Raw genomic sequence first — 11,857 nt, 5'->3', positions numbered from 1 at the left:
TTTAGAAATGAAATGAAAGATTGATGCAATCAAATGTACTTCAATCTGTCACAAACCTGTAAGTCCTCAGAAAAAATATTGCACATATGTTACAGTACATTAGTTATTGGATTACTGTTAAAAGTAAAACTGATCCATAAACATCTACACTACATGTTAAATTTACAGCTCGTGACAACTAATCATATTATTATTATTATTATTATTATTATTATTTAATTTATTTTATTTATTTTATTTTACTATTTATTATAATTTGGAAGCGATTCAATAGTTGGTTTAAATATATTATGTCTGGGTTCTTTCCGGGTACTCCGGTTTTCACAGCCCACCTAAAAAACACGCATATTAGATTTACTGGTTAATCTAAAGTGTGGACGAATGGTTGTCTGTCTGTGTTGGCCCTGCGGTGGACTTGTCCAGGATGCATCCTGCTTCTTGCCTGCTTATCACTGCAATATCTCCATCTTCACCGCGACCCTGACTTCGACTAAACGGCACAAAAAATAAATGAGAACTAATATCTCTCTCTCTCTCTCTCTCTCTCTCTTACCAAATATATTTTCCTAAAGAATTTCATAATTTAAAGACAAAACAATAACAATAATCTCTTGTGCTGTGTTTCCCTCTGGTGGCCAAATGTTGGAACTGCACGCCCACAGAACCCTTTCCCTGCTTTCGTTTGTCCTCTAACGACGTGTCCCTCGTGTCTGTTGGGTGTTTCCCTGACATTTCAGTGTATTAAAACTACAGAAAATTCAAGGAAAACGTAAGTGGTATCGGCACACACACATTATTTCCAAACACATGATTTACGTTAGAAGGGGAAAATATCCCTTATGGTCCTTTGGGGTGTCCGTACTGGACAAGTACGCCACAAAGGAACGTTGGGAAATTGTGTTTCTCATGGAAACACGGCTTTACAGACTGGGGTACATAAGAATACATTTCCCAGAAAGCAACGCAGCTCATACGCGTTTCGCTCACTCGAGCCACAACATCTCGTACTGTTGGGTAGTAAATATAAATTGGTATTTACATTAACGGTGAATTTCTACCGACAAACCGTTAGGATCAGCTCGCGTTTGAATGAACGAGGAGACACTTAAGTAGGATATTGTGACGTGTAAAAGACTCGGTATATCAGCAGTAATGTAACTAATAACATGTCTGGTCATTTTAATAATGGGAGACATGTGATATTCCCTCTATATCTGTCTCGTCACATAGCATTGCAACGTCATATCTTTGGTACCAGTATTAAATTCCTTAGTATCTTTGGTTCACGTAGTTCTTAGGATCTAACTGCACAACATCACTGCACCACTATGCGCTCTTTTCAATCAGTAACTATTGTTTATGTTTAATGATCCACCTGAGTTTTGTCTTACCAGGCTTTTAAAGGAGTCTAGTCATTTTAGTAAAGTTTTGATTTCCCAATGGCAAAAGAAGAATGTCTTTCCCAAATAAACAAAACAGGAGACGGTTCGATACTACGAAACAGGAAAATTGGTCCATTAGCTGGACAGACCCAACAGTCTCGTATCACTTCTATGTCAAGGGTAAAAAGCAGTCAAACTGCTGGACATTCGTCAGAAGATTATACTCCTTCCTCAAATGGTTCAAGTGCCCAACTTTTGGTGAAAAGAAGCAGTGAATATCCAAGCAGTGTGCTGTTGATTTTAGTTGTGTTACTGTCTTTCTCTACACGGCTCTACAAGATAGCAGAGCCACCTCATGTTTGGTAAGTGACTAATCCAAGCATGTTCATTTATTATTTCAGTGCTGCTTTTAGATCCTTATTTGCTCTTCTGTGTGTTTCAGCTGGGATGAAACTCACTTTGGAAAAATGGGGAGCTACTATATCAACAGAACCTTCTTTTTTGATGTTCATCCTCCACTTGGAAAAGTGAGATGTCTGACTATCATTTTTATTTAAGAACCCTAATGCCAACCTTTCCAGAATAACAAGGCGTCTCTGTTGCAGATGTTGATTGGTCTTGCCGGTTATATGACTGGATATAATGGCACCTTTCCTTTCATAAAGCCGGGAGATAAATATGAACACCACAACTATTGGGGAATGAGAGGGGTATGTTGTTTTCCACAAATTCAGCAACTTTAGAAAAATAAGATATGTTTAAATAAACTTGTGTTATTGTCTGTCTATGTTCTGCTTCGCTTTGTACAGTTTTGTGCCATGCTGGGCTCCTTCCTTCCAATCTTTGCCTACCTCATTGTGCTGGAGCTATCAAAGTTTCACACTGCTGCTCTCATCTCAGCCACCCTACTCATATTTGGTTAGTAATCAGCTGTTTTTTTGTTTTTTCTTTTCTTTTCTTTTTTTTTTTTTGAGCAACAAAACCCAACAATACTTTTAACTTAGCATTAATGACTGAATTCGAGATTTTAATTCATTTTCTTGCACAAAGACAATCTTAGATCAGAAAAATGTGGTTTCAAAGAGACACAAAATGGTACACTATATTTATGGCCTTTTTGCTCATATTACCCCCAATTTACTGAAATAACATGAACAGCATTTATGCTGGTATTATAAGAACACAATTATCTTTCCATCTCCTCCTGTTAGACACAGGTTGCATCACCATCTCCCAGTACATCCTGTTAGACCCCATACTCATGTTCTTCATCATGGGAGCAGTGCTTAGTATGGTCAAGTTCAACCAGCAGAGATACAGGTAGGAAGCAGTTGAAATCTTATTGTAATTGTTTGTTTGTTTGTTATTTTTGTGTTCTTTAGTTGACATGCTATAACCGAATTTATAAATAAGCTTGTCAATGATTTACTGAAGGGTTTACTCATGATTTGGATCATTTGATGATTTCAGTGAAATAATCCTTCATACTGCATGGTGACATAGTGGCATGGAGGCTTGGGCAGTGGCCTTTCGGTGTGGAGTTTGCATTTTCTCCCTGTCTATGCTTGGCTTCCTCCCACCATCCAAAGACATGCATGTTAGGTTAATTGGCTACTCTAAATTGCCCATAGGAGTGAGTGTGTGAGTTTCTGTGTGGCCCCATGTTGGACTGGCGAGCTGTTCAGGGTGTACCTCGCCTTTCACCCAGAGACTGCTGGGATAGGCTCCAGCTTCCCTGCGACCCTTCATCAAACTAAGCGGTTAGGATAATGAATGAATAATCCTCAATACATTGACATGTAAAGATTTTTACTACATGGCCATCTGATTCCAACTTGCCACTTTTCATCTTCATTGTAAATGTCAATGATGAACTTTCAGATCTTATATGAGGTTATTGTGTTTTTTAACAAAACTACTAAACATAAAAATGTTTTACCTGCTATGGATACTGGTTAGTACAGATATCGTATGGAATTTGGGTGTTTTTCTGCCAGAGCATTTATTAAGCAGCTTACTGATGTTTTCAGGCCTTTCACTGCCCCCTGGTGGCTATGGCTGGCACTGTGTGGCATAAACCTTGCTGGAGCTCTCGGTGTGAAGTTTGTAGGTCTGTTTGTCATCATCTTGGTAGGGCTGAACACAGTTTGGGACCTCTGGAGACTTCTGGGAGACCTGAATATCTCACTTGTAAGCAGCATAATGTTTAATATAGTGGTAATTCTTAATACTGGTTAGTTATAGTAGAGACTTCAATGCCTTTCCACTGTATTTTCTGGCTTCAGATGGACATTGCAAAGCATTTCCTGGCTCGGGTTGCTGGACTCATCCTGCTTCCACTCTTTATTTATGTTACAATATTTGCAGTCCATTTTGCTGTGTTGAATAAAAGGTGAGTGTGGTTGTTAAAAATTTGTGATGTTGTGTAATGACATGATGCAAATAGCCATGATTGCTTTTGTTTTCTTCTTGCTAGTGGACCAGGTGATGGCTTTTTTAGCTCTGCCTTCCAGTCCCGTCTAATTGGGAACAACCTGCACAATGCATCCATGCCGGAGTGTGAGTACTAAACACAACTATGACAAAAACCAAATGTTCCTGCAGCTGTGTGAACAAAAAGTTGAACAAAAGGAATGTAAGCACTCGTGTTCTCCATTAGCCACTTGGGTTAGAATATTTGCTTACATTCTTCTCTTTTAACATATGAAAGATTTACTTCTAAAGTTTTTATAAGTTCAGTTACAGAAATTGGCAGATAGGGTAATTTTTAACCCTAGAACACTAACATAGCATTAGTTTCTAGTGAAAATCAATATAGCATAGGTGAAAATGAAAACATACTTACAGCTTCAGTATTTTTAGTAGACATATTTGTTGTTCATGTTTTGATCATGTAATCTTGTTGATTTGTCTGTTGTTTTTCTGTTGCAGATCTGGCATATGGTTCCACCATTACAGTGAAAAATCTCCGTATAGCGGGTGGTTATCTGCACTCTCACTGGCACTTGTATCCTGAGGGAGTAGGAGTGAGGCAGCAGCAGGTTAATCTGTATTTAAAGTGCTGAAATATTGTATAATATCTGTAATACTTTTAGTCTAAATGTACATTGCTCTTCTGATTTGTGTTCAACAGGTGACAGCCTACCTCCACAAGGACTATAACAACTTATGGCTGGTTCATAGACAAGATGATAATGATTGTAAGAAAATGGTGTAAATCAACCTCTTTGCATTCCCAATTTTATTACATTTTATTGTATTAGTTAGATATTTTAATACGGTGTTGAACCAACCCAGCATTCCTGAGAGAATTTGATCTATGTAAACACAGTAGTGTTCTGTAGTTTTTGCACATTTATGTGCAGAACATAATAGTGTGTTTGTCTTCCTCTATTGGAATGATATCGAAGGACTTTGTAGACCAGGGATCCTCAATTCTGGTCCTTGAGTTCTGGTGTCCTGCAGGTTTTCCAAGTTTCCCTGCTGGAACACACCTGAATCAGACTCAGACAAGCTCTGCACATGTCTGCTAAATACACATTGATTTGAATCAGGTGTGGTGCAGCAGGGACACTTGAAAAACCTGCAGGAAACTGGCCTTCGAGGACCAGGATTGAGGATCACTGGTATAGACTCTTTGGAATTGATATGCTGGGTTTGTTTTTATTTTTTGTTTGTTTTGTTTTTTTTACAATCATGTCATATTTGTATCTTATTTTTGTCTTTAATTAGCTCAGTCTGGGAACCCTGATCTGGTTCGTCATGGTGATGTTATTCGTTTGGAGCACAAAGAGTAAGCATTAAGGGTCAACTTTGCTGATTGAAGTCTGAGTCCAAATTTTCTGAATGGATTTTTTTTTTTCCTTTCAGGACAACCCGTAACCTTCACAGTCACCGCCATGAAGCCCCTCTAACCAAGAAACACTTCCAGGTTACAGGCTATGGAATTGTGAGTAAACCTATGACGTATTCCTAACTTTTTCACTTTACTAGACCCAATATTGAAGAATGCAGAGTTGCGAAGCTGTTTGCCATCTTATTATACTTACTTGATTTTGGCATTCTAGTTTCTTCACATCTTTTAAATATACATGGCTTGTTATTAGAACGGAACAGGGGATACTAATGACCTGTGGCGGGTGGAGGTGTCAGGAGGTCAAAAGGGTGACCTGGTGAAGGTGCTGCGCAGCAAAGTTCGCTTTCTGCACAGAGCTACCGGCTGTGTGCTTTACTCCTCTGGCAAGACCCTACCAAAATGGTAAAAACTGTATTCTTTGCTCAAGACTCAATTTGGTTCTCTGTGTATGGATAGTCAACATGCACCTTTGCACTATTCATGCAAGTTTTATTTGTGTTCAGGGGTTGGGAGCAAGTAGAGGTAACCTGTAGTCCTTATTTGAAGGAGACCCCAAGTTCTCAGTGGAACATTGAGGATCATATCAATCCCAAATGTATGATGAGCACACTACACTATTACCTGTACAGCTTTGTCTTTTTTAAAGTCGTAACTCTATTTTTTCTGTTACTTCTGTGTGTTTTGACAGTGCCAAACATTAGTTTGTCTGTTCTGAAACCCAGTTTCCTGGAAATCTTTATAGAATCGCATATTGTTATGATGAGGGTAAGTAAGAATGACAAAATCCCTTTAAAGGATCTTTGTTGTTCAAATGCACTGAGTAAAACATGGAATATTTGTCATTTTAGGGAAATAGTGGATTGAAACCCAAAGACAATGAAATGAACTCCAAACCTTGGCACTGGCCCATCAACTACCAGGTGCATTTAATAATCTGTAGTTTAATTTTTCAAAAATTGAACTTAATTGGATCATTGTTAACGTCTGAATTAAATGTTTTGTGAAGGGATTAAGGTTTTCAGGAGTAAATGAGACAGAATATCGTGTTTATCTGCTCGGCAACCCTGTAAGTCTTTTAAACTTTCTTAATTTTCCTGTTAGAGCTCTTATCTGACCAACACATAACTCTTGAATAAACCCTCTTTTACAGGTGGTCTGGTGGATAAATCTGGCCAGTTTAGGATTGTATGTAATCATGGTGGCAATGGTATCTATAATTATACAAAGAGGTATCTCACTGGGACAAAAAAGAATAGGTATGATTTTTGACAGTGGCTGTGTAAGATAAAACGCAGTATTAACATTGAATAAATGCAAGTACCGGTAACCTGCTCTGTTTTTCAGAACATTCACAAGTCCTCATCCAAGGAGGAGGCCCACTTCTTCTTGGTTGGCTGCTGCACTATGTCCCTTTCTATACAATGGGACGTGTCCTCTACTATCACCACTACTTCCCTGCAATGCTCTTCAGCACCATGCTAACAGGTACCTAGTCCCACAGGGATCTTGCCCTGCAAATAAAATTTAATAGTGAAAGCAGAGGGAGAAATTTCTCCATAAGATAGAAAGCAGTTACTGATTAAGATAAGAATGACAACATTTTACATCCATTTAGGTCACAATGAGCACATTAAAGCAGGGGTGTCCGACTCCAGTCCTCGAGGGCCGGTATTCGGCAAGTTTTTGTTGTTTCTCTCTACCAACACAGCTGATTCAAATCAAATGGATCCAGCAGCTTCTCATCAACCTATTTATGAATGTTGGCCAGGTGTGTTGGAGGATGGAGGCAACAAAAACTTGCAGGATACCGGCCCTCTAGGACTGGAGTTTGAAACCTGTGCATTAAAGCCTGATTGGAATTATGAGAGATATCGACATTGGTTTTGGATAAATGTTAGAATGATTCCCATCCACCCGCTAGAAAATAACTAATCTAATAAAGATTTCTGTGCCACTTTTCACCATTCATTCTCCCTTTTTACACAAACTGTTTGTTTTGAGGCAAAAGCCAATTTCTAATACTGAGTTGGATGAATGTCACGAATTAAAGCTGGGGTAGGTAATGTTGGGGAGCTAGCAATATGTGAAAGTTGCACCCCGTCTTGGCTCCTCCCCCTCTGGTTTTGCTCCTTGCGTGATCCAAGGCTTTTTTTCTTATATCCGCCAAGGTGGTTACCGACGTTTATCTGTTTGTGTTTAAGATAACTCAAAAGTTATGGATGGATTTTAATAAAATTTTCAGGAGTTGTTGGAAATGTGAAAGGGAAGAACTGGTTTAATTTTGATGGTGATCTGGATCACCGTTTGGATCCAAGAACTTTTTCAAAGGCTCTCTGAGTGCTTTTCCAGTTTGCAGCTTTTTCCACAAAATATTTTCTCTTTCTCGGCTGTTTAGCGGGAGGAGGCAAATAAACCGAGCCGGGTCGGGAAATCCTTCCTGCAGTTTCTCAGCCATGTTTGCCTTCCAAGTTTCTTCTTCACTGCTTTCTATTTTGAGCCCAACACGCTATTCATATGCAGGGTGTGGAATCAGGTTTGCGCTGCGGGAGGGTGAGAGGAGAATCTGGATAAGTCTGAAGCTCAGGAAATATAAAAAATAAACTTCAGTTCGGCCCAAACGGTTTGATTGGTCAGAGTTTTTACAGATTTGCAGTAAACTGAGGGGTCTAACTATATTTCTTATTGTTCATGATTACAAAATGTATAGACTACTATCAGGAAGAGGAACCACTTCACCCTGAATAAAAAAAAAAATGTCTCTGAGCAAGATTACCTACCCCAGCTTTAAGCCTACACTATGTGTAGAAGTGGATTTTTGGTTTTAAGCTAAATTAAAAGATTAGGCTTTTTTATTTGCAATTAAAGTGGCAATCAAGGCTTTTAATAGCGTTTATTTAAAAAAAAAAAAAAAAAAAACTATTGATGGTATGAACTAGGGATCCATGACACCTATACCAGTACGGGGTATTGGCCCAATACTATGTGTACGCAGTACTCATAAAAGTACTCCAATATTATAGAACTCTATACCAAAAAACTAGGGTTGTCCCATATAATAAAATTTTGATTTTCACATTGTCTCGGTGTGAGAGGCTTATTTTGGGCTATAGGTGCTTCATCACAGCGTTGAACCATACTCACCAAATTTTAATTCCAATTCCAACTTTATTTATAGAGCGCTTTAAAACAACACAGTTGACCAAAGCGCTGTACACAATCCCAAATCTAACAACATACAGAATATAATAAAAGTAAAATAAAATAAAAACAATAAAAATATTAGTCACTTTAACACACAATATATGAAAAGAAAAAAAAGAAACATTAAAAAGGAGTCAGCAACCCAAGCAGTGTTAACAGCCAGTGAAAAAAAGTGACTCTTAAGAGCAGATTTAAAAGCAGAAAGAAACCCTGCCTGTCTGAAGTGCAGTAGCAGTGAATTCCATAGTTATCTTCCTTATTTATTAAGTTTTTGATAGTTTCAAGCCTGACATTTATTTTTTTTTTTTATCATCGTAAGTCCAGAAATAAAAAAAATTGTTTTTGGAAAACAAAATTGAAATTGATGTTATCCCAGTAAGAGATGCTTGTCACAGCTGTGAATGTAATCCACCAAAAAAATAAATAAATCATCCTACATATCTATAAAGATTCTGACAGTTTCAAGCTTAATATTTATAAGGATGGCTGCAGGATGACCTGGGTGGTAAATCACACAAACACTTGTTGCATCTGACATTCAGGTCCACTGAAAGTCAGATGCTACAGTTCATCCTACCAATGAACTCTTGTGGGATCTATTTATTCTCCCATCAGTACACGGCAAGTAATCAGAAGAAGTACTTATAAAAACATACTGATTTTTACAAGTAACTAATTGCAAGGCAGAATAAAGGGTAAATGTTTTGCATTAAGGGGGACATGGTTGTTAGTAGGAGCGCATTCATTTTTGCGTTGTCTAATGCTAGCCCAAATTGGATTCAGTGGTCTCTTTAAAACTCTCTTTTGTGGCACAGGAGTTACTCTGGACATCCTGTTTAGAAGTGCTGACCTGCTACTCCCCCCACCATACTCTGATTGGTTTCAGAGAAGTGGGGAGGTGGTACTTCTCTTCATTGTTCTTTACAGGTGAGCTTAGTTTTTATGACAAATTGTTTTCAAATCATTAAAAAAAAAAAAAAAATTCTTATCCTCAGTGTTTCTTGTTCCTTTTAAAAAAGTTAATCAAGATTATCTGTTTTATACATGCTTCTCCTTAATGCTCTCCTTTCTGTAGTTGATTTTGTGGAGGAGTCTGTTGTTGAAGAGTTGAGTAATTTTATTTAAAGATTACTTTTGCTTTCTTTAGATTTCATGAGAAAACCAGTACTCTTGTAATTTCTTAATAAAATAAAAACTACAGTCTATATTTCTGTTTTTAAATTATATTTCATGTAACAACTGATTTAAAAAATAGATTTTATTGACATTACACAATGCTTTGCAACTTGGGATTATTTATGGTGTTGAATTTCAGATGAATAGGCCTTCACAACAGCTATAGCGAGAGTAATTGAGAGACTCCAGCCCATCTCTTGAAGATGTTTTAGATCTCAATTTTATTTCACTATCACATGCATAAAATGTGTTTTTTTAATTTATGTTTAAATCTTTGTAATCTTCTCTCTGTCTGACAGTTTCTACCTGTTTCATCCGCTGTCCTATGGCATGATGGGGCCTCTAGCTCATGAACCTGGCAGCACAATGGCTGGCCTGAAGTGGATGGACTCCTGGGAATTCTAGTCGGCCTTGCATGTTCATATCACTATATGTGAATATTTCTTTAGTTATATCTTAAGGTACTGGTGGAATCTTAAAAAGCCAAGCATTTGTGTCACAGCATTTCATGTTTTGTGGACTATCATGAATGAAAGAGGCTTGATAAAACTGAATCACTGCAGTAAAAATGTCAGAGTGTTGTAGAGTCTACACTTATAAAGATGTATATGACATATTACTGAGCTGCCTTAAGTCCCAACATAATATCCATCTGTAACAAGAAACAAGTGCCTCAAAGTTAAAATGCTGCTTTTTCCTACTTGTAAAATTAATTATGTAGTTACAAGCCATGAAAGAGTCTATTTTCGCTGGCAATTCTCCTGATGTTTGATGGTATTTTTTATACTGTATTTAGAAATAAGTACTGTCCTATATGACTACTACTGACTTTTTATGTTTACATTCCAGTGTGTCGAATAAATAGTGCTATTCTTGTATCCTGTGCTCACTTGCTCATATAATGTAACAGTTTATTACACAAGTTATGCCCTCTAAAACAGAAATTGGGAGGAATAGGTTAAAATTAAAAGTAAAATCCCAAAAATACACACAGTTGCTTTATCTTAATAAATGACAAATTTAGGTTGCCCATTAGCTTTGTTACACAAAAGATAGATAGATAGATAGAATTATTATTATTATTATTATTATTATTATTATTATTTTGTCTTGTCCAGCATTTAAGCAGGCAAAATGGATTTTCTGGATGCTCTATTCTGCTCTGCAAATTTACTTTGCCAAGGGAAGCATCATAGATCTAATGCTCCCCTTGATATTCTGGATTTTAATTTTATTTTTCTATTTATTTTGCATAATTGTTTGTATTACAAAGTTTGTACTGCTGGACCAGACCGGAGAAGACAGAAGAGGGACAGAAAGAGAATCGAAAAGAAGAGAAAACAGAAAACAACTTGTAGAGAGAAAGAGAGAGAGAAAAAAAAGATTGAAAAAGAGAACAACCTACATACATTTGCGTGTATATAAGCACACATACACACCCACTTATATATACACACATCCATACACCTATACACACTGGAGTCATGTTCCCCCTGCGGGAGGACGAAGCCATCAACTATCAGGAAAACCCAGAGCTCAAAAGCTAAATTAGGCACATAAGAAGAAAACCAGCCATTGTTAGTAAATGAACCTGCAGGCGACTCAGTGACTGTGTCACATGCAGAACATACAGAGTGGAACGTGTTCGGAGAAGAGTGATCATGCCAATGTGACCTCACCCACACGCAGGCGAGAGGAAGGCCCGGAGAACCCCGAGGCTCGAGCAGCTGGCAGCCGTCCTCAAGCACAGATCCCAACCACCCCGCTCCAGAGCCAGCCATGCATCAACACAGGAGGTGGCAGAGGGGGGGGCCAGCAGAGCCCCCCACGGTCAGGGGGAACAGGCCCCAGCAGGCCCGGCTCTGCCGGGTACCAGCCACCCAGGGCAGACAGAGTGCGGGCCCCAGGACCCCAAGAGCAACCCCCCCCACCCCCGTAGGCAGAAGGTACAGCCCATGCCAAAAGGGAGCCAGGACACCCAGACCGCCACTGAATGGTAGCCAGGCCGCACTCCAGTGCACCGGCCTCGCTCCCCGGGCACCAAGGCCCTTTCACTCCTCCCACAATTCACATACACACACAGACACTTAGACACACACACACACACACACATGTGCGCACACATTCCCTTCCTTCACACACGTGCACTATCAGATAGATAGAAATCTATAGATATATATTGTGTGTGTGTGTGCATATATATATCTATATCTATATATATAGAGATATATATATATAGATA

General features: G+C 38.5%; 1 protein-coding gene across 2 annotated transcripts; it reads left to right on the top strand.

The window, feature by feature from the left end:
* The first annotated feature begins 1,298 nt into the window (after nt 1–1,298).
* Nucleotides 1,299–10,103, top strand: pomt2 (protein-O-mannosyltransferase 2). 2 transcript variants are annotated; one of them, XM_079262000.1, is made up of 21 exons: nt 1,299–1,744; nt 1,825–1,909; nt 1,988–2,092; nt 2,192–2,300; nt 2,594–2,702; nt 3,413–3,572; nt 3,668–3,774; nt 3,859–3,941; nt 4,314–4,423; nt 4,516–4,582; nt 5,115–5,175; nt 5,253–5,331; nt 5,489–5,640; nt 5,742–5,833; nt 5,927–6,003; nt 6,087–6,158; nt 6,245–6,304; nt 6,389–6,494; nt 6,583–6,723; nt 9,255–9,366; nt 9,915–10,103. In XM_079262000.1, exons 1-21 carry the CDS (start codon nt 1,440–1,442, stop codon nt 10,018–10,020), a joined length of 2,298 nt encoding a protein of 765 aa, XP_079118126.1. In that variant the 5' UTR covers nt 1,299–1,439; the 3' UTR covers nt 10,021–10,103. The 2 variants fall into 2 exon arrangements, with proteins under 2 accessions (XP_079118126.1, XP_079118125.1); XM_079261999.1 differs by having other exon boundaries at nt 5,742–6,003.
* The last annotated feature ends 1,754 nt before the right edge of the window (nt 10,104–11,857 follow it).

The sequence above is a fragment of the Telmatherina bonti genome, assembly GCF_933228915.1.
Source record: "Telmatherina bonti genome assembly, chromosome: 22".
NCBI lineage: Eukaryota > Metazoa > Chordata > Actinopteri > Atheriniformes > Telmatherinidae > Telmatherina > Telmatherina bonti.
The sequence above is the reverse complement of the archived record's forward strand: the minus strand, read 5'-3'. Positions and strand labels throughout refer to the sequence as shown.